Source organism: Apium graveolens, chromosome 11, assembly GCF_009905375.1.
Source record: "Apium graveolens cultivar Ventura chromosome 11, ASM990537v1, whole genome shotgun sequence".
In the NCBI taxonomy this organism is placed as follows: Eukaryota; Viridiplantae; Streptophyta; class Magnoliopsida; order Apiales; family Apiaceae; genus Apium; species Apium graveolens.
In genome coordinates, this window is record NC_133657.1 from 198,932,272 (window position 1) to 198,952,631 (window position 20,360).

At 33.4% G+C, this 20,360-nt stretch overlaps 2 protein-coding genes across 4 annotated transcripts in view; both read left to right on the forward strand.

Moving 5' to 3' along the window:
• On the forward strand, positions 1-19,210 carry LOC141697231 (protein HESO1-like). Of its 3 annotated transcripts, none has more exons than XM_074501511.1 (14): positions 1-128; positions 2,059-2,240; positions 2,531-2,632; positions 2,717-2,787; positions 7,708-10,347; positions 10,732-10,896; positions 11,354-11,529; positions 11,604-11,699; positions 12,136-12,205; positions 13,029-13,153; positions 13,366-13,476; positions 13,665-14,000; positions 14,239-14,349; positions 19,078-19,210. In XM_074501511.1, the coding sequence occupies exons 5-13, from the start codon at positions 10,209-10,211 to the stop codon at positions 14,245-14,247; spliced, it is 1,227 nt and encodes a 408-aa protein (XP_074357612.1). In that variant the 5' UTR covers positions 1-128; positions 2,059-2,240; positions 2,531-2,632; positions 2,717-2,787; positions 7,708-10,208; the 3' UTR covers positions 14,248-14,349; positions 19,078-19,210. The 3 variants fall into 3 exon arrangements, with proteins under 3 accessions (XP_074357612.1, XP_074357613.1, XP_074357611.1); XM_074501512.1 differs by having other exon boundaries at positions 19,042-19,152; XM_074501510.1 differs by lacking the exons at positions 14,239-14,349; positions 19,078-19,210 and having other exon boundaries at positions 13,665-14,201.
• Positions 19,078-20,360, forward strand: part of LOC141697230 (protein HESO1-like) — a 9,870-nt gene continuing 8,587 nt past the window's right edge. The window contains exon 1 of the mRNA XM_074501508.1: positions 19,078-19,211. The gene's annotated coding sequence lies outside the window, so the exon portion shown is untranslated. The remainder of the gene's footprint in view (positions 19,212-20,360) is intronic.

A 20,360-nucleotide genomic window follows, 5' to 3' on the forward strand; every position in this document is an offset into this window, starting at 1 on the left:
GTCCATTTTCAGCGACAAACGGTCGAACACCTGGTGGATATACATAATCATCAGATATTTTACATAAAACAAAGTGGATACGGTGACAACTGACGCCACGAGAGCAATGGTTCAGACTAGAATCACTGGTGCCCTCTCTAAATTCCATGTTCAGTGTTTAAATTATCTGAATTACGTGGATTTCAAAAGATTTAGTATTAAAAACAATTTATAATTAAAAATTTGAACTGATATCTGATATAATAGTTCGTTAACTTTTTAAATTTTTTAGTCTTGTTTGTATTCATTAGGTAGAAATAGGATAAGTGGTTATTTCAATTGTAAAGGTTTAAAGGCATTAATCGATAAAAGAGTTGCGGAATGTGGATTAGTTTTGTACTCCAAATTTGGTGGTTGTTTAGCGATAAAAACACGGGGATGATATGATTTTGTCATTGTGAATATGTGAATATGGGAATGTGGATTAATTTTGTACTCCAAATGAGTTCTGGTGCTTTATTACGGAATGGTTCGAGGGTGGTGTTATTTACAATTAAGATGAAGCATCGTATGGATTACTGAAACATGACTCGAGGTTTGAGGAAACTTAATTGAATTAGGATAGGTAAATTAGGATAGGTGTTGATAACATAATTATTTTGTTGTTTAGGGGAATTTGAATTTGAGAGTAGTTTGGTAGGGGAGGAGCTCTCGAGTTTCGTCACTTAGATGGACTGGGGTATCTGTTTGATGTTGTGATGGATCAGAATGGTATGGTTTCTGAGTTTGCTGAATAGTCAAAGGTCCATTGTTCAATTGTTTTAGAAAACATATGTTATAGTCTTAGCTTGTCCTAAGTTGGTCATTTCAGCACTGTGAAGACACACTGTGGTGGATCACTCTTTAACATGGCACGGCTTCACGTTGCTCTTAAGTATGAAAGTTTACATGTTTAAAGTTGTGACTGATATTACATAAGAATACATGTGTGAGGGTCTTGTGAAAAGTGGTCTTTCGAAATTAAGAACGAAGACTTTGGGAATATCTGCTTCAGAATTCCTTATGGTAGATGGTGTGCAGTTAATACTTTAGTTAAACAAGGTTATATATCAGATCTTTTTAATCTTTTAGTTAAACTATGGATGATAGTCCTAAGATCATTGGTAGGGCTTTAGGCAGTTTTGTAGGATCAATATGAGACCTTTTATGGGGCCAGAAAAGAGAAAGTTTTTAAGTAGCACTGGAGGAGTTGGGAGACTGTGATTTTGTTTATGGCGGCCGGCGGGTGCTGTAGAGAGTGAATTTTTTAAATCAGATCTTTATTTTCTAGCCTTCTGTATACGTTATATCCTTTTTATTCTAGGTTGATTATCTTACGGTATTTGTTAAATGTCTTGGTTGTGATTCTGGCCTCTAGGGTTCACAGTCACTAGACTGTGCTTCATGTATAATTTTTTTTTTTTTTGAAATAGTGTGCTTCATGTATAATTAAGCAGTGAAAAGTTTGCACCTCTAATTTACATGATCCATGCATTACATTATTATTTTGTTAAATCTCTAAAAAGCATAACTGAAGGTTTCCCTTTACCAGTTCTGCTTGGAAACATGTAGACAATAATTATGGGCTTTGCTAGTAATATTTGGGTTACAGTGCTTTATTATAAATGTCTAACTGACTTGAATAATTTAGATTGTATATTTGTTCGTCTCTTTTTTATTTGCGTGTGTGTGTTGATACTTGAGAAACATAGTATGTCTATCATCTTAAGGTCCTCTCACCTCTAATAGTTGGTACAATTAAAGATCTGATGGAATATTTGTTGTTTTTTCTATTTATTTTATCAAACTATTATTTTTAAACATTTTCCAATTTACTTGCAAACCATTTTCAGCATACCGTATTTATGTGTTAGAAATTTTTTGCTTAAACATAAATCTTAGGAGAATGAATTTTTCTTATTGTTTTAAAAAGGAAAAGACAACAAGAATGTAGTATTTCTTCTTATTCCTTTGATTTGTCTTGTCTTTATTAACAATTTTTAACTATCAGAAAATCAGTACTAATGTTTGGTGAACCAGGAAAATCATCCGCTTATTACAACAATGCTAAGAAGAATCTATGGTCGACTGGTCGTGCAACTAATAATGAAGTTACCTCTAAATGAAGATAGAGCTGTTGAAGCTTCTGCTGACCTTACTGGGGAGGTCTTTACAATGTTATATTGGAATGAAATTCGTGTAGAGACTACCAAGGTTACGAGGTATTCTAAATTGTAATGAAATCATGTAAAAAGTTCAAGTAATATGGGCGAGGATTCTTAAAGATGATTTTTGTTATAACTGAATTTTCCTTCACCTGCATTGTTTCTCATAGTAATATATTCATGAAGTATTAGTCCAAATTATGCAATCAAAACCATAGTTCGCTGGTTGGCTTATTATGTCACTGTGATTGAAATCAGTTCAATAGTTCGCTATGATTGAAAACAGTTCAATAGGTACACATACAAATCTATCAAGTGATTAACATCATCTTGGTATATTTACTTAGGTCAGAGGAGCTGTTATCATGTTTGAAGTCCAGGGAATGCTAGTTCATGAAAATGTACATACAAAAAATCAAGATGGACATGACATGATCTAGGAACTTGGGGTTCGTTTACTCAACCCTAATTAAATACACACCTCGACTTCATTGATTGAACATTATTTATAATAAACATTACATGCATTTCAGGCTTTTTTCATGCCATTTCGCGGATTTTGACCCGCATTTTGTCTCCGTTCACTCCATTGTTTGTTCTCCAGGTAATATATACACATATATATATATACATATATATGTTTATATATGTTTATATATATACATATGTCTATATATTTATATAGGGTGACCGTGTTAGGGGGAATACACACAAATATAGAACCAAACAAACAATGCAAAACACACACTCAATATATGACGCGAAAAAACCCACGTCCCAACTTGTATTATTAATCCAAACAATTATCAATAATACAATCAATCTCACCAGACGGTATTGACTCTTAAGTCAAACAATACTCAAGCACATAACAAAACAATGAATAACATGACTATGTATATATAACCATCTCAAACTTGACCACCAAGACTAATAACATAATCCCATTATAATAATAATTGTCTACCCATACAATTATTACCCAACTCAATTATGATTATAATTGTCTACCCATATAATTATTACCTAATCCAATTATGTTTTCTATCACCAAGCCCATACTACCTATTGGGTTTAACCCCCAAAAACCGTTCCATGACACCATAAATTGTACGCAAGTCCTGGGCCATTAGATTTAATTGAACTTGACGATTAGGATGCAATGCCGCTAACTAGTCCCTCCCTCCCTCGTCATCTGAACTTGTTTTTCTTTTTTCCGTTTTACTAATTAACTTCCTTTTTTTGTTTGCTTCTTTTCTCTCACACTAGCTTACTATTTAGAATCTAAATTACAAATTTTTATTTTTATTCATTTTTTATAATTTTATTCTGTTTTTAGGAAACTTAAGTTATTATGAACGATTAGATGAATTTTTATAATTCTTTGTTTTTTGTATTTACATAAATAATCTTCTTATTTTCATAATTGATTTTTTAACCCAGTCTTCAGTTGTTTCTCCTGGCATTTTGAACTCTCTCTTCAGTATTATTAATCAACTCAATTTTTTTGATTATCGTTAAATCTTTTTGAAATTCAATATTGGTTTCATCTTTAATATTTAAATATTTTTATATCTATTTTATATTATTAGGGAATATAGTATTTTTTTTTTAAAAATAAGCCTTTTCAAAATCTACTTTTAGATTGATTAATTCTAACAAAAACAGGAAAAATTCATTGAATAAATAATCGGGAAAAGGAATATATTCAAATGTTTGAACACATTGTAACCAACAAAAAAATGAGACCATTATTCAAATTTATGTCATTATAAATGCGTCCACTAGAAAAAAATTATACTATTTAAGAAAATGAATCGAGGGAGGAGAGGGAAATTGCACGTGATTGTTTAAATAAATTGTGGCCTTTAAATCTTTCTTATTTCTGATGGCCCAAAACTTGTGTAAAAAGTTGTGTACAACTTATGAAGCCATGAAACTGCCCCATATATATGTATGTATATTGTGTTTTAAATAGCATAATTTATAAAGAATAGTGTATGTTGAATGTATATTTATATTGTATATTATTTTAAATAACGACCAATGGATATCATGCGTTCTAGTGTCGATTCCTTGTGAATTTCGACTAACAGGGGAGGAGGGAGAAAGAATATAGGTTTATTAGAAAGTACCTCGAGGAAAGAGAAAAACCAAATAGATGAATTTATCACCCCAAAAAATATTTTAAAGTTGTAGATTTATCCTACAACTCATCACTTCATATAAAGTAACTATATGAATTATTATAAACAAAAGCAGGTTGATGAACTATTCGTTTATTTATTAAGATAAGAATATGTTTTAATGTTGGTTTCATATATTTCAACCACTTAGTAGGATAGATTTAGCTAAATTATAGCTAAATAGTTTGTATGTTGCCTATAATATATATCTTAGTTTAATAAATAAAAAGCGGCAATTGATTTTTTTTACTTTTTATGTATATACAAATACAATATATATATAAAAGTCAACATGGTTTTCGAGCTAGGTTTATTTTGAGTAATTGGGCGTTGATGATGAACTTCGGTGAACAAAATGAAAAATAAAGGCAATTTGCGGAGATTTGTGAGAATAAAGCATGGGAGAAACAACAGGATAAAGGTAGCATGATACGATAAATATAGGCAGTGCCTAGCGATGAGCATTCGGTTGGTTCAGTCCAATATACGAATCGAACTGAATTACCCAAAATCCGAATTTCTATTTTTTATAGACCGAACCAGACCAAAATAATATTTCGGACCAAACAAGAACCTAATCGAAATATTTTGATCTATTTGCTTTCGTGCATAAAAAACCCGAAATTTTTAATTTTTTTGCATTTTGATTTATGATTTATTACTTATAATCACGAAATCACAACAGACAAGAATTTGAAGATTTAAAAGAAGAAGGTGCACTTGGACTGTGACCAATATTGACCATTAAGCTCATCAATGTTTGTTTCAAACGTAGGGATACTAAAACGAAAATAGTTCAATAATCACATTTGTTCAACTTGAGTACCAAAGTCTAAACTATTATATTTGTTGTGCTGTTCTCAAATGGCCCATCCTTGAATTTAGCCTATATTTTACAACATGCTTATTTACATATTAGGATTTATAAATGACTGAATGTGGACAAAGAATTGATAAGGGTTGAGTTATAAGTGGATATAATTTTAAATGTGTTAAAAATATGTATTATATCTATAATAGATAAAATATAAATGTGTGATATATCTAATTTGGTCTATTCGGCCTGTAATCAAATTTGTTTGTTAAAAAACTAGACCTAGAAATTCGTCTGTGTCGTATACTTTCGTGTCGTGTATTTTTGTGTTTGGTGTCCTTGAAGGTCAAACACAAAACCGACATGTTTAGGGTTCGTGTACATTCGTGTTCGTGTACTTTCGTTTCGTGTCGTGTTTTTCGTGTAAAATCGAATATTAATAATAATTAAAATAAATAAATAAATAAAAATGTAAGTTTTTAGGTAAATTTTTTACAAAATATATTAAAAAAATATATTTAGATCACATTTATATACATATTATAAAATTAGGTAATTATTTTAAGAATAAATATGTATATACGATATATCTATTATAAATATACATATATTCATTATAAATATTAATATTTAAATATAATATTTATTCATGTCGTATACTTGAAGGCAAAACACAAAATCGACACTAAATCTCGATCGTGTACTTTCGTGTTTGTGTATTTTTGTGGCGTGTACTAAAAAGGCAAACACAAACACTAAATTTTCTTGTCGTTTCGTATCGTGTAAGTCGTGTCGTGTCCAAAATTGTCGGGACCCGGGTCTATAAAAAACGAACCGAGCCAAATTGAAATATAATTCGGTCGGAACTAATAGACCGAATACCTGAAATACCAAATTTTAGTTTCAGATCGGTTTTGCTCAAGGCCTAGGCACTAGACCTATGATCGGCATGACAATAGTGAGAAGGAAATTATGGCACGGGTGGCTTTAAAGAGACTTTGATTTAGAACTATGAGTGAGAAGTGCACTGTGCCCCATAAAGAGAAGTCTAGGGCCGTTCATGAGTTTTATTAAACCGAACTAGACTATCCCTTTTTGGACTTATTTAAACTGATATCTTATAAATTGAATATTAATTGGTTACAATTTACAAATATTGACATGTTCAATTGGGTTAGACACGGGTCGAACTATATTTCACCTAAATAAACCCAACTCCGTACATAAATACTTTCGACTATAATATTAAGATGCATTGTAAACATGTGTTGGATTTATTTCTTTATTTTCTAAGAATAATGGTTGTTTAATAATCTTTGGTTATTATGCATAACTACTAGGTAATGTCTTTATATCATCATACCATAAACTAAGCTTACTGTACACCTAAATTGTCTTACACATCAAAGTAGACATTCTATCAATATTTTTTGTCATACAATGCGGCCTTTCTATGTTTTAGATATAATTTGACTTATTTTTTTAAACATTTAATCTGTTGACCTAAATATCCCGACCTCTGACCCAGTGCGATCTTCATATTATAGGGTTAGTTGTGAAACAATTTATTTAATAATGGGTGAAGATTTCACATACTAAATAAATTGGGTTTGGTTATATAATTTTTTTTACCTGTCCTCGGCCATGTGTAACACTTGAGATAAGTGCTCTAATGTTCGAAAAAACTAAACAATAAATGTTGGAAAAATAACATCAAGTAACAAAAGTTGAAGGTGATGAGATCATGATTGAATGAGAAAAGTGCTTCATAAAAAAATTTCAACTTTTAATCGAGAGGGAGTGTTGAAAATTAATTTTTTAGAACTATAGATGTATTTGAAGTTATTAAAAAGGTCTGAATTATTTTCGATAAACAAAAATGTGTTTATGATTTACCCAATAGTTAGTTAAGAAATACTTTTATTTTTGGTGGGATACAATTTGGACGAAGTTAACTAAATTTTAGGAAAATAATTTGTATATTGCGTATATTACACTTAGTCCTATACTTGAATAGACTATGTGAAATAATTAAATATATAAATGGCAGTTAGTTCGTCGTTACTATCTTTGGTCATATATTTCATATACAAAAGTAAAAAAATATAAAATACATAAAAATTAATATTTTAATTTCTTACTCCGCGGGTGTCACTAGAGACAAATGTGCGTGTGAGTGTATAATTTTTTTTTTAAATTTACCTTGTCCACAATGAAAAAATGAACAAGACTTAAAACAAGTAGAATAACCAAATTCACCTTTTTTCCGGCGTTCAAGTTTGAACATGAAAGATACGTTTATTATAAAATACTAAATGATACCCAAATCATCCTATTTCGCATTAACCGGCTTAACCAAATCACAGCCAAATCACCGAGGAATCGACCATATCACTATCGTAAACTCCAAGATTTTTTTGCTTGTAGTATTGGAAAATATCTTGGTCGCCTCCTTGATGTTATTGCAGCCCTTTTCTCAACAACAATTTCTTGTTTCTTATAAAAAAAATTATCTTTAATTCAGTTGGCATTCATAATTGGCTAACAATCAGTCTCGAGGTAGATTTTGAAGACAAACTCTCGCTTGGTAATCTTTTTTCTATCTTCTCCGACCTATCAAATCAAAGCTTTTTTATGTTTGTCTTTCGATAACATTCGATAAGATGTGTCTGAGCTTTAGTTCTTCAAGTTTATGTTTATGCCCTAGAGTCATTTTATTTTGTATTAGTTGACATTATGTTCTTGATTATGCAATAACTAGTTTTAACCGTCCTAATACATGAACTGGTGAATAGTCTAAGAAATATGAATGATCAAGATGCCTGTTGACCGAGTAAGACTATGAAATGGGTGGTTGTGCTCAAATGTTAATTTATATTAATAATGTAGTAACTGATAAAAAAATAGAGATTAAATACTGAAGATAATGACATAAGTCGCATCTCGAGTTTAAGCTAAAATGTTAAAAGTAAAAGGATTAAGTCACATTGTAAAAATGTTAATCTTTATTTGGGTTGCAATGATACACTACTCATTTTTGTAATTTCTATATTCGATATTAAAATTATTGTCAACGTCATAATGAACTAGGGTCACACACATAAAACATCTCGGTGAGTTTTAATTAAAAAATATGAATTTAAGTGGTCTTCATTTAGTTTTTGCCCACATGTATCTAATATCTGTATGTCTGTGTGTTTATAACTTTTTATATATATATATATGGTCGCGTTCTAATGAGAATCCCTTTGAAATGTTAACTAGTGATTATATCATTTATGCTGGTGATTTAACTGTTTATCATTGCAATTGTTATAGCACTACCCCTCCCATCTCCAACCGCCACCTTCGAGACCACCATTTCCGGCCACCACCAGAAAATCACCATCGGAAATATAAAATGACCACCACCAAACTAAAAATTACCATCGGAAAACTAAGTCACCCCCAAAAAACAAAAATCACCACCACTGCAACTATATCCAGCCATGCTCTGACCACCAGAACAAAAAAAATTACCACCGTCGAAGAAAAATCACTACAATTAAACACATAATTCACTAAATCAAACTATCATAACCACCACACCACAATCACACATGTTCGTCATATACGATTAATCTTTGCAATCAACCAGAAAATCACCGAATATCAAACTGAATCACCAAGAATCCTCAGATCTGAACGGAAAATCAGTAAATCGCCTCCGTTTGAAGCTCGAGCATAGCTTTAATGGCGTCTCGATCGCTACAGGATTCCCGCACATTAATCTCTTTCGTCCTCAACATCGTCAACGATTTAATTGGAGCATACGATCTTGATTTGAAGGAAGTGTTGATGATAGCGAAGGTGACATAGATGTGTAGCCGGAGTTGAAGGCGGTGTAATGGTGATCGATGGCGGTGTAGAGAGAGAGGGAGGGGAGATCTTAGATCCGGTGCTTTTTCCGGCGACGGTGATGGCCAGTGGTTGGTGGCGGAGGCCGGTGGGGGCTGGTGAGCTAGGGGTGGGTAGAGAGAGTGTTGGATGAGAGATTAAAGATAAAAAATAAAATATAAAATATGAAATGGGTGGTTGAGATTTAATGTAGGGATAAAAATTGTGTGGCTGAGATTAGATCTCAATTCTCGCATTCGTGGGGTTTCTCATTTCAACAAGAGCCTATATATATAATATTTATATATCTACAAATATATATAATTTTGGATTTATTAAGTTACTTACATAAGACTAGGGTTTTGATGCCTGTATATACTATATAAACAATATATCTCGTTGTCATAGTATATCAATCAGATAGAAGAAAGGAAAACTAGCCGCTCATAAAAGGGATATTTGGGAAAGAAGAGAAAGGTCCTTTGTTGATTGAAGGACGATTCTCAGGCGTTAGGCATTCGTGTGGATACCGTAGAAGTGTACATCGTGCGAACCGGATACGTTGGGATTCGTGGATCTTTCTCCTTTCTTTCTTCGTTTTGTTTCTCCATTTCAATCACTCGGTAAGAATCCAGATCTCTGACTTAATTGTTTCCGCATATATTGTATTGGGGTTTCGGTCACTCGTTTTAAATTTTAATTTTCCGCTGCGTTAATGTGCCTGAAACCCAACAAGTTCTTACACCTTTGTCACTGCACGGCAATAATTACATCAAATCATCGTTCATTCAGATCTAGCTTGGATCTGCTTGCTTCTACACGTGTATGGAAGTAATTTCATTCTTTCCATATGCACAACTGCTAGACTGGCTATTGTATTAATTAAATCTGGACAAATGCACGTTAATTTCCTAAGGAGATACAAATTCTTCATTATAATTTACTTGCCTAAAAGCTAAAATTAGATTATTTAACTACAGTAGTCAATTTTTAACTAATAATTTTAAATCATAAATTAATTATCTGGTAATGTTTTTATTTCTTTCTCAGCATCATGCTATACTTGTTTTTGATATATGAAAAGAATGTTCATTTTGATTTACAGATATCTTTAGTCTTGTCTGATGGTATTTGGACTTTTTTAGTATAATGAATTCCTACAGTCTAGTGGAGAAAACTTTGCAGAGGATTCTTATTCTGATCAAACCTAAGGACGATGATTGGGCAGTGAGATTTCATATCTTTCAAGAAGTTCGAGATGCCGTTGAATCTGTGGAAAGCCTTAGAGGTGATAATGCACTATTACAAGTAGTTCCCTAGCATATTATGTGAATCCCTGTTTCGTGCATGAACAAAACTAATCGTCATATTAAGACTGAAGTTTTTCCCGGCAAAGTGTTGATAAATTCTGTCTCACTCGGACTTTACCTTTGTGATCTCTTAGTTCTGAAATTACCAATTGGCACAGGCTTGTGTCCTAATGACATGCCATCACAAACATATATAAAGTAATAAAGGCAATGCTAATTTGGGTCAAGTGTTAAGATACTCTATGATGGTTCATATATTTATTTTTAATTTATGCTTAATTGGACAGAATTTAGAAATATGTTTTTTTCAATTGAAATGGCGTTGTGCCAAAAAGAACTCACAGCTTAACTGGTGCACACAGGTGCGACGGTAGAGCCGTATGGCTCTTTTGTTTCTAATCTTTTCACAAGACGGGGGGATCTGGATATATCTATCCAGATACTCAGTGGTTCGTATATTACTTATGCTGGGAGAAAGCAGAAGGAGAGTTTACTAGCAGATTTACTGGAAACTCTTAGGAGTGAAGGTAATATTTTTTAAGTCCTGGACACTACGCATGCTGTGAAATTATTGTTGTCCCTTGTGAAATCTCACTATGAATCATAGACAATTGATATCCAATTAATAGTTTCCCCATTCTTACAAATACTACCAAAATTTGCTGATGTGATTTACCTGATCCTTGTTTCCTGTGTCAGTGTAAATTTATAGACATTTCGATCATGGATTGGCATGAATTTTAAAGAATAGTTTTTCGAAAAGGATAGATATAGTACCATGATTCAATGGATTTAGTTGTACCAATAGATCAAAAGGTAAATGGCACATGTTACCTGTGTACGCATATTTTATGAAAATATATTTGTTGCGTATATATGTAAAATTGGTATGACGATTCATTATAAAGTTATGAGCTGACTATGAAATATGATACTCATAGAAGCGTACCTGTTTTTTTAAGTATTAACAAGTCGTGTTTGTAGGTACATGGCGTAAGCTCAGGTTCGTCAACAATGCTAGAATACCCTTCTTGAAATTGGAGCACAACCTTCAAATCTCTGTTGACATCTCCATCAATAATCTGATTGGTCATATGAAGGCCAAGTTGCTATTCTGGATCAATGAGATCGATAGACGCTTCCATGAAATAGTTTTGCTGGTATTTCCCAGCCAAATTTTAGATGCCTGCCTCTGGAATCATATACAATATTTTAAAATGTGTCTTATATGTAGGTCAAGGAATGGGCAATAGCACACGATATAAACGAATCAGAGTCTGGGGCTTTGCATTCATATAGTCTCACCTTGCTGGTTATCTTTCATTTTCAGGTCATCTCAGTCTCTTTCATATGTGTTGAATATTTGTTTTTCACACCATTACTTATTATCAACTTAGTGATAGCTATATCACTAGTAAACCCCCCCCCCCCTAAGCTCTTCAGAAATTAGAAGGGACACCTGTTCTATTATTTAAAAATATCGTAACTCAAAACCAGTTACATGCATGGAGAAAGGAAAAAACAACTTAGTATGTACCATTTTCTTGCGCGTGTATTATTTAGCCTTTTGTACATAATTTTCCATGTTCTTTATTTGCTCAAAATGAGAAGATTGTCGTCATGACTCGTGTTTATAGTATATGTATCTATTATTGTTTTCTGTCCGGTTCAAACATGAATTTTTTAAGTTCAATTCAAAACGGAAACCAGAATTACTACTTCCAGGCTTATTCTTATGTGTGTGTATATATATATATATCGTGCAGACATGTGTACCGGCAATTCTACCTCCTCTAAAAGATCTCTATCCAGGAGATTTGGCACATGACCTTTCAGGTACCAGTTTTGTTAGAGTTATAACTTAAAATGTTCGGAGGTAAAATATATATATATATATATATATATATATATATGCACATGAAATTTTTGAAATATAGATGCACCTATATATTTCAAAAAATATCATGTGCACTGCTAAACTCTCTTTTTCCTTTCGGGCGGGTAAAATTATTTAAGTACTAATACATCTGCTTTAAACTTTAAAGCTCAGAGATCTCATATATATGTAACACATATAATTAAACGGTACATTGGTTCACTTTATAGCAAGTGTGTTGAGATGAACTTTATATATAAGAGACTGAGGTTGAGCTTAAACCCTAATCTCAGGGATTTGAATTGTAGTTCCACCTTTTAGGTTTTATTGTACGTATTATGGAATTCAATTGCTTGAAATTTGCATTATTTATGTTGCTGAAAGTCCTTAAAGATTGAAGTGCAAGCTATTCCAATTTACAGATGTACGGACATGAATAAAAATGGCTGATGTTTGATTTATAATTTGCTACAAGAGTAAGGAAGATTTAGTCATCATAGGAAGAGGGTTTGATGAAAACATATACAGATTAAAAAGCTAGCACGACGATGATGTAAACTTCTTGCAATCTTGTAGATTACAAAATATTGATCTGTGTGTGGGGTTTAGGACTATTTTACATGAACATAAGGTTCTAACTAATTATAGATATAGTACTTCGTTTGCTTTGATAAGAAACATTGCAAGATAGTTTTCCCCCAAAACATGACCCTCTTTTAGAATCTAGCAGTTTAAAATCCAAATTAAGTTGCACAGAATGATACTTTTATTGTCTGCACTCAGGTGTGAGAACTGATGCTGAGAAACAAATTGAAGAAACATTTGCTCTTAGCATGGACAGGTTTCGTAGGTCTAGGAAGATAAACCGAAGTTCTTTAACCGATCTGCTCATATCATTCTTTGCAAAGGTATTTTTACATTTTCTCTATTATACTCGTGAATTGTTTTATCCCCAATGAAGACTGCTGTGGTAGCAATAATACTTTACAAGTATACTACCATGGTCTGCCGAAAAGCACAAAGACGTTGCACTTCACAATATTGATGTGTGGGTACAGTGAAAGTGCCATGAATTAATTTTGGTGTAGCATAATAATTTTTGTATATTCCTTTTTTGAAGTTCTCTGACATTGATGAGAGGGCCCTAGTACAAGGCATTAATCCTTACTCTGGACAGTGGGAAGATATTGGGAGCAACATGGCATGGTTGCCCAGAAAATATGCACTCTATGTATGTTATCTTGGTCTCCTTTCTCCCCCCCCCTCTCTCCTTCCCTCCCTCCCTCTCACACACACGCACACAGATATTCCCTGCTGGCATGTATCTCATTTAGGGACCCGACTACTGCTTAAAGCCTTAATAAAATCATTTCTACCTCCAGATCTAATTTTTTTCAGTTTTTGTAAATCGATTCTTAGGTTGAGGACCCTTTTGAGCAGCCTGCTAATACTGCAAGGACCGTAACCAACATCCATCTGACAAGAACGGCAGAGGCAATTCGAGCAACACACGATATACTTGCAGCAACAGGGCATAACCAGGCTACTCTCTTTGCTACACTAATTAGACAAGACCGATTGTCACCACGGACAAGATCAAAAGTCAGAAACCCTAAAGAGACTGGAAGCTACAACCTGAGTCGTCCACAGGTCGACAGAGCATCACATCAAACTCGCAATTCAAAGAATAATGGACGTTCAAAAAATGCGAATAAGAACAGACCAGTGTGGTCTAATCATAATCAGGCACAACAGGTTTGGAGGCCAAAACATTAGAGTTAAAATGCATTTCATTATTGCCTATTTATTGCAGAATTATCTCTTTGCTGGCAATGTTTAAACGTTAAATATTACATTTCAGTACCAGTTTGAAAGAGCTTAACAAATTTTATATTAAAAGCTATACAAATTTAAACAGATTTTTGTAGTTGGCGTTGTTGTTTAATTTAAATTTATACCCTCATTTTTTTGATGAGTTATTAGTTATATACAGCTGTTTTAAGGGAGGAGAGCGAGGAACTGAACCCCGACTTTGGTCATGGAGGGTTGCCTCTCAGGACTAGAAGTGTTTTTTTGGCTAGTCGCCCGCCTTATCTTTTACAAGGTTCGAACCCGTGTATATTTAATAATCTTCGTTCAGCTTGATTTAGGAAATGGTTATCAAGTGAACCTATCAATGGAAAGTAGCCTGTCCAGCCCGTAGAGTTACTACTAGTAAAGTCTTCAAATTTTTCAGCTTCAAATATAGTTTTGATTAGAATGAATGAAACTTATTGTGTTAAACTATTTTTATCAACTTTAAAAATTGTCAATAGTACATGAATACAACCTTGATATCATTGAGAGTTTAAATGAGATAAAATTAAGAGTAATACTAGGTACCCCAATTTTTTTACCCAAATTTTCCCAAAATGACTTGGCACGACACATATCAACTTTTAATTTGTGGGCACATATGTATACACGCGGGTCCCATATTGTTATTGGGTTTACCATTATTCAAGTGACACATCACCATTTGGGAAATTTTTTGGAGAATTTTTGGGGTACCTAGCATTTTCCTTCAATTAATCAAACCCGACCATTTGCTTGAACAAATTTGTAATAAATGAAGAATATGAATTGTACATGCTTGAAAATGAAATACTTATAATTTAGTTAAAGCCCTTCCATTGCATAACTATCATTACATACTACTACATAAACCCTCCTCGTAATTTGTTATTAAAAAGGCGATGACTGTGTTTTGACAGCGACAACTCGTCGAACACCTAGTGGATGTGACTCAGTGTTAATACAGTTGAATAGTAGCTTATCAAACGGGGTGTAATCAAACACACTTTTGATAGAGATGGTCCTTTTTTATACCATTGCGTGCGTAGCTGTTTAGTTTAACAAAATAGGAGAATCTGTTAAAACTGTAAAACAAGAGAATTGCATGTTTCTGTTCAGAAGAATTCTGATTCTGTGGCTATTTTGATCGCGAAGGGTCCGATGTACAAGTCAACAAAAGACTTGTAGAATGTGGATTAAGTTTATACTCCATATTTGGGAATGTGGATTAGCTTTATACTCTGAATTTGGTTGCTGGTAGTTTAGTTGAAAAATACGGGGTTGAGATGATTTTGCGAATATGGAAATGACGATGGAGGAAAGAATTTTCAAGCTGTGCAATATTGGGCCAAGAGATTAAGATTTATCTGATACTATTCCTTGAGCAATATAGTTATAGTGTATGACCACAGAAAGGTCAAGGGTATTGTTATCTGAAATTGGGATGAAGCATCATATCGATGCCTGACAGTCGAGACAGGTGTTAGAATATGCCTTGAATCTGGTTTCAGAGGGTTATCTGTTTGGGGCCTATTTTTCCGGACTTTTCCAGTAACCACCTAGAGAGTACTATATAAACCCTCTAGGCCATGTTTGTTTAATGGTATTAAGTAGGGGATAGGATTATAATCCTTTAAATTTTCCAATCCCATGTTTGTTTTGTAAAAAATTAGTGAAGAGTTATCCAAGGATTATAATCTTTTAAATTATCTTTTATCATGTTTGTTTTGTTGGAGTAGATGATAGGACTATAATCCATTCTAATACTTGGTGGGAGGAGGTTTTGTTTTATCGCCTTCTACAAGTCATTTTTTAAAGGATTATAATCCCCTCATTGTTATCCCGTATGAAACAAACATAGGATTGGAAAATTTAAAGGACTATATTCCAATCGCTAGTACTATCCCTCAAAACAAACATACGATAAAATTTTAAAGGATTATATTACAATCCTACACTTAATCCTTCCAAACAAACTTAGGAGAGGATTATTTAATCCATAAGACTAATTTTGATGGGATTAGTAATCCCCGGATTATTATCCCGGGATTATAATCCCATGAAACAAACATGGCCCTAGGGTATAATCTAAACATGTATTCTGTAATCTGTATCGGCATAACCTAAATGTATGTTGTAATCTGTATCCTTAAGATCAATAAAACTTTTCTCTTCTGCCGATTTGTGTTATTTTCTTTACGTTTATTATAATCTTTTTTGCTTCCGTTATAACAACAGGGTTCGAGGAACATTTCATGAATTTAAGGATAGGTATCATTAACGCAATTATTCTGTTGTTGGGCAAAGAGAAGGGAACTTGAATTGTAGAGTACTTTGGTAGGGGAGGTACCTTGAGTTTTATCACTTGAAGATACTGTCGTTATGGAATCCATTTATTGTTGTGATGGATCAGTTTGGATGGTCTGGTTGCTGATTATGCTAAATTGTCAAAGGTCAATTGCTCAATTGTCTTAGCAAACATAGTTTATAGTCTTAACTTGTCCTAGGTCCGTCATTTTCAGCACAGTGAAGATACACTTTGGTGCCTTCGATATTTATGAAGATACACTATAAACACCATAACTCATAATTTATAGTTTATAGTCATTTTGTTGTGTATATAGTGTACACTATGGTGTCTTTAGTTTATAGTTTAAAGTGAAGATACACCATGGTGTCTTAGTTTGGAGGCATGTGGATTGAAGCACTTGAGTTCATAATTCAAGAAGAATTTTGAGTCGTGAGGGAAGCGGAATTACGTGTTATCTCAACTATTGGAAAGATCTAGTGCAGCTGGTGGAGTGGAGGAAGCATTGAGCAGTTGACGGAGTTGGTTTATCAGCTTATCTGAGCTTCAGAGAAGGAATAAGACTCGGTTGAGGTAGCAGCAACGAGAGCTTTACTACCGGAAGGAGTCTGGTTAGTTGCAGGAGGCTTACATCCAATAGAATGCATGTTAGATGAGCAAGGTTTTCAGTCACTTGGCTTGCCATAGATAACCCGAAAAAGTTTCCTTTTGTATGACCACCCGTGCTGCACTGAGTGCACGGGTCGTTCTTGACAATATTAGTATGATGAGTAGCAATAGCAGATTGATCTGTATCAACAACTAAAGATCCTAACATGACTCTCTCGCGTCTCTCCTCCCTACAGACTTCAGCAGATGCTTCTCAAACCGAAGAAAGAAGACTGTTTCCCATCAAGTGGCCACGAACCTCATCAAGTTTACGGTTTAGGCCATGAAGGAAATCAAAAAGTCTATTATGACAAAGCATTTGTTTAGTAATATGCATCATAAGAACATGTCGATTTCATGCCACATCTATAAAGAATGTTGTAGAATTAGGTAACCGTGAGAGACTTTTGACGTGTTGATCTTGCAGTTTGGATTAGAGTTTAAGAACTTGTGTGGAGTTCTCGGAGTATGCTTCTTGAAAAAACAAATATGTTTTAGCCTGTGATGCTCGGACTTGCCTCTAGACCCCTCCGTACCCGTGTTGACACGACACGACCCCTGAGGTTAATTAACTACCTCCATCAAGTTAATTAACGTGGCCATAACTAGTTTTCAGATTCCCACTTTGCATTGAAGGGTCTGCATTATTTGGAGCAATTACAGATCCGCTCAAATAGCCTAATAACCCCCACACCCCTGAGGTACATTTCGACAAATTGTGACCATTCAAGATAATTTTGGCCGCTCATTTTGTAAATGGTTATTTGGAGATAGTTTTGATTTTCAAAATCAGTATAAGAAGTATCAGTAGGGTTTTGTAGGCAGATGAACCCCCTGAAATATTTTTTAGAGACTGTAGAATCTGATGTGTTTTCTTGAGGACCTGACATGAGTAAAATAAGGTTGAGAGTAATAATGATTTTTTTAGTTCTTAAATGTAGCTGCGATGCAATGTGGAAATCAGAATTTTGTATATCATTCATTGAAGATGATATTTTTATATTCGCTGTGTGCAGACAAGAGAATATTTTCTAATAAGTAACAAATATTCAGTATTAACTTTGTATGATTCTATATAAACTAAGATAAAATATTATTCATCTATCTAGGGAAACTGTATCAATTATACAGCATGACTTCCATTATACAGGGATACTGAATTATAAATACCATCTTCTACATTGTTGGTCGTGCTTTAGGCAGTTTTGTTTGTTGGATCAATTTGAGACGTTTTATGTATTCAGAGGAACGGTTTTACAGAGTATCAGAGGAGTTGGAAGACAATGCCATTTTGTTTATGACAAGTGCTCTAGACAGTGAAAACTTTTAAAAAAGTTGTTCATTTTTCTAGCTTCCTGTATGTGTTATCTCATTTTTTTGATAAGTTGTGTTATATTTTATACTAGTTCGTGTAGCATATGATGTTTGTTCACTGTCTTGGCTATGTTTCTGGCCTCTAGGGTTCACAGCTACTTATTTGTGCTTCGTGTATAATTATGCAGTAAAAAGTTTAAAGCTTCTATTTACATGATCCTTACATTATTACTTTGAGGGAAGCTCCAAACTTATATCTGACGATTTCCCATTACATAATGTGATGGGAAACATATAGACAACAATTATGGCTATGCAGGGTAACATTTTGTGTAAAATGTGTCTCTTACAAATGCCTATCTAATTGGCTTAAACAACTTAAATTGTATAATTGTCTGGGTTTCTGTGTTTATGGAGAAATACAGTATAACTGTCATCTTAAGGTCCTCTGATAATTGGTACAGTTTAAGTAGTGGTTAATTATTTATTATATTGAAGTATTATATTTAAGTGATTTTCCTTTTACAACTTGTAAACCACTTTCAGCAAGCTAAATTTATGTTACTTGTTGAAATTTCTTGCTTAAACATGAATCTGAGGACAATGAATTTTATTATTGTTTTGAAATGGAAAAGATAACAAGAATGTAGTCTTTCTTCTTATTCTTTTTATTCGCCTTTTCTTTAATTATAGATATCGGAAAATCGATACTTGTGTTTGGTGGACCAGGAAAATCATCGGCGTACTACAACAGTGAAAAGAACAGTCTATGGTAGTGCAACCAATGTTCAAATTTAAACTGTAAATGAAGAAAGAGCTGTTCAAGCTGCTGCTGACCTTATTAGGGGGGCTTCCTCTTTACGGTAAACATCAGTATTACCTACCTTTTTACCTACATTCAATTATTCTGAAATAAATAAATTAGTAACTGCATAAACATCTTCAGCTACTATCTAGGAGGTCATATAAATAATTTGCAATGTTATTTTGGAATGCGAAACCTGTAGATATTACTTGGGTAACAAGGTATTATAAACTGTAATGGAACCTCGGAAAGGTTCAAACAATTTGGGGTCAAGGCTACGTAAAGCTTATTTTTTCCGTTACTGAATTTGACTCCAGCTGCACCATTTCCTCAGTTATTAGATACAATCAGAGCATTAGTTTGGTGGTTAGCTCATTCGGTCGCAAAATCGAAAATCAGTTCAGTAGGTGGTAGACTACACATACAAACTCTATCAAATCATCTTGTAATATTTCCTAGGATGCCGCAGCTGCTATCATCTTTGAAGTCCAAAGGAATTCGTTTTTTAGCCCCAACTATTTTTCAGACCTAATTCAACACACACTTTGTGTAACACCCTGCTATTAAAATGCTAAGGCTACACAACTGAATTAACTTCAAATCATATTAAGCTCTAATAAAAAAAACCCAAACATTTGGATAAAAGTTTAATGCATAAATAATTATGATACTAATAAAGTCTTCAACCAACTAAAAGAATTCTCAAAATAATTAAATCCACCAAGGTAGAGCGCAACTAAGGGCCACTCAGCACTCTTCCCACTTTATCTTTGATTACTTATGAAACGGAGCTAATAAAAATTAGCCAAATACCCGATACTAATATATTTTAAAATGAAATTTAAATCGATAGAGGGGATCATGTCTTACTATCACATAATTTATCAATGAGTATAGTAAAAGAATATAAATATTCTCAAAACAGTTGACAATATCTAACAAATTGGTACAACAATCCAAAATAACTCAAAAATAAAGCCGGGTAGGAAATAAAGTGGGTACAAAATGGGTCTCTTACACCAAACTATACTAGCTAAACTCAAATCACTACTGAAGTACAAGATATCAATTTCTTCCTCGATTATCCAGTACAAGAAATAGAATGTAAAAATATTCAATAATACAATAGCAATAATGATCTACTGATATCTCATATCCCAGAGACGTGCTCATATGTTCACTCCGCGACACGAGTTGGTGCCCAGTT

Bases quoted from the DNA above. Each gene is read 5' to 3' on its own strand.
- LOC141697231 (XM_074501510.1), top strand. From the start codon at position 10,209: ATGAATTCCTACAGTCTAGTGGAGAAAACTTTGCAGAGGATTCTTATT. The intron at 10,348-10,731 runs GTGATAATGCAC...TGGTGCACACAG, and splicing joins ATCTGTGGAAAGCCTTAGAG to GTGCGACGGTAGAGCCGTAT. The intron at 12,206-13,028 runs GTACCAGTTTTG...GTCTGCACTCAG, and splicing joins TTTGGCACATGACCTTTCAG to GTGTGAGAACTGATGCTGAG.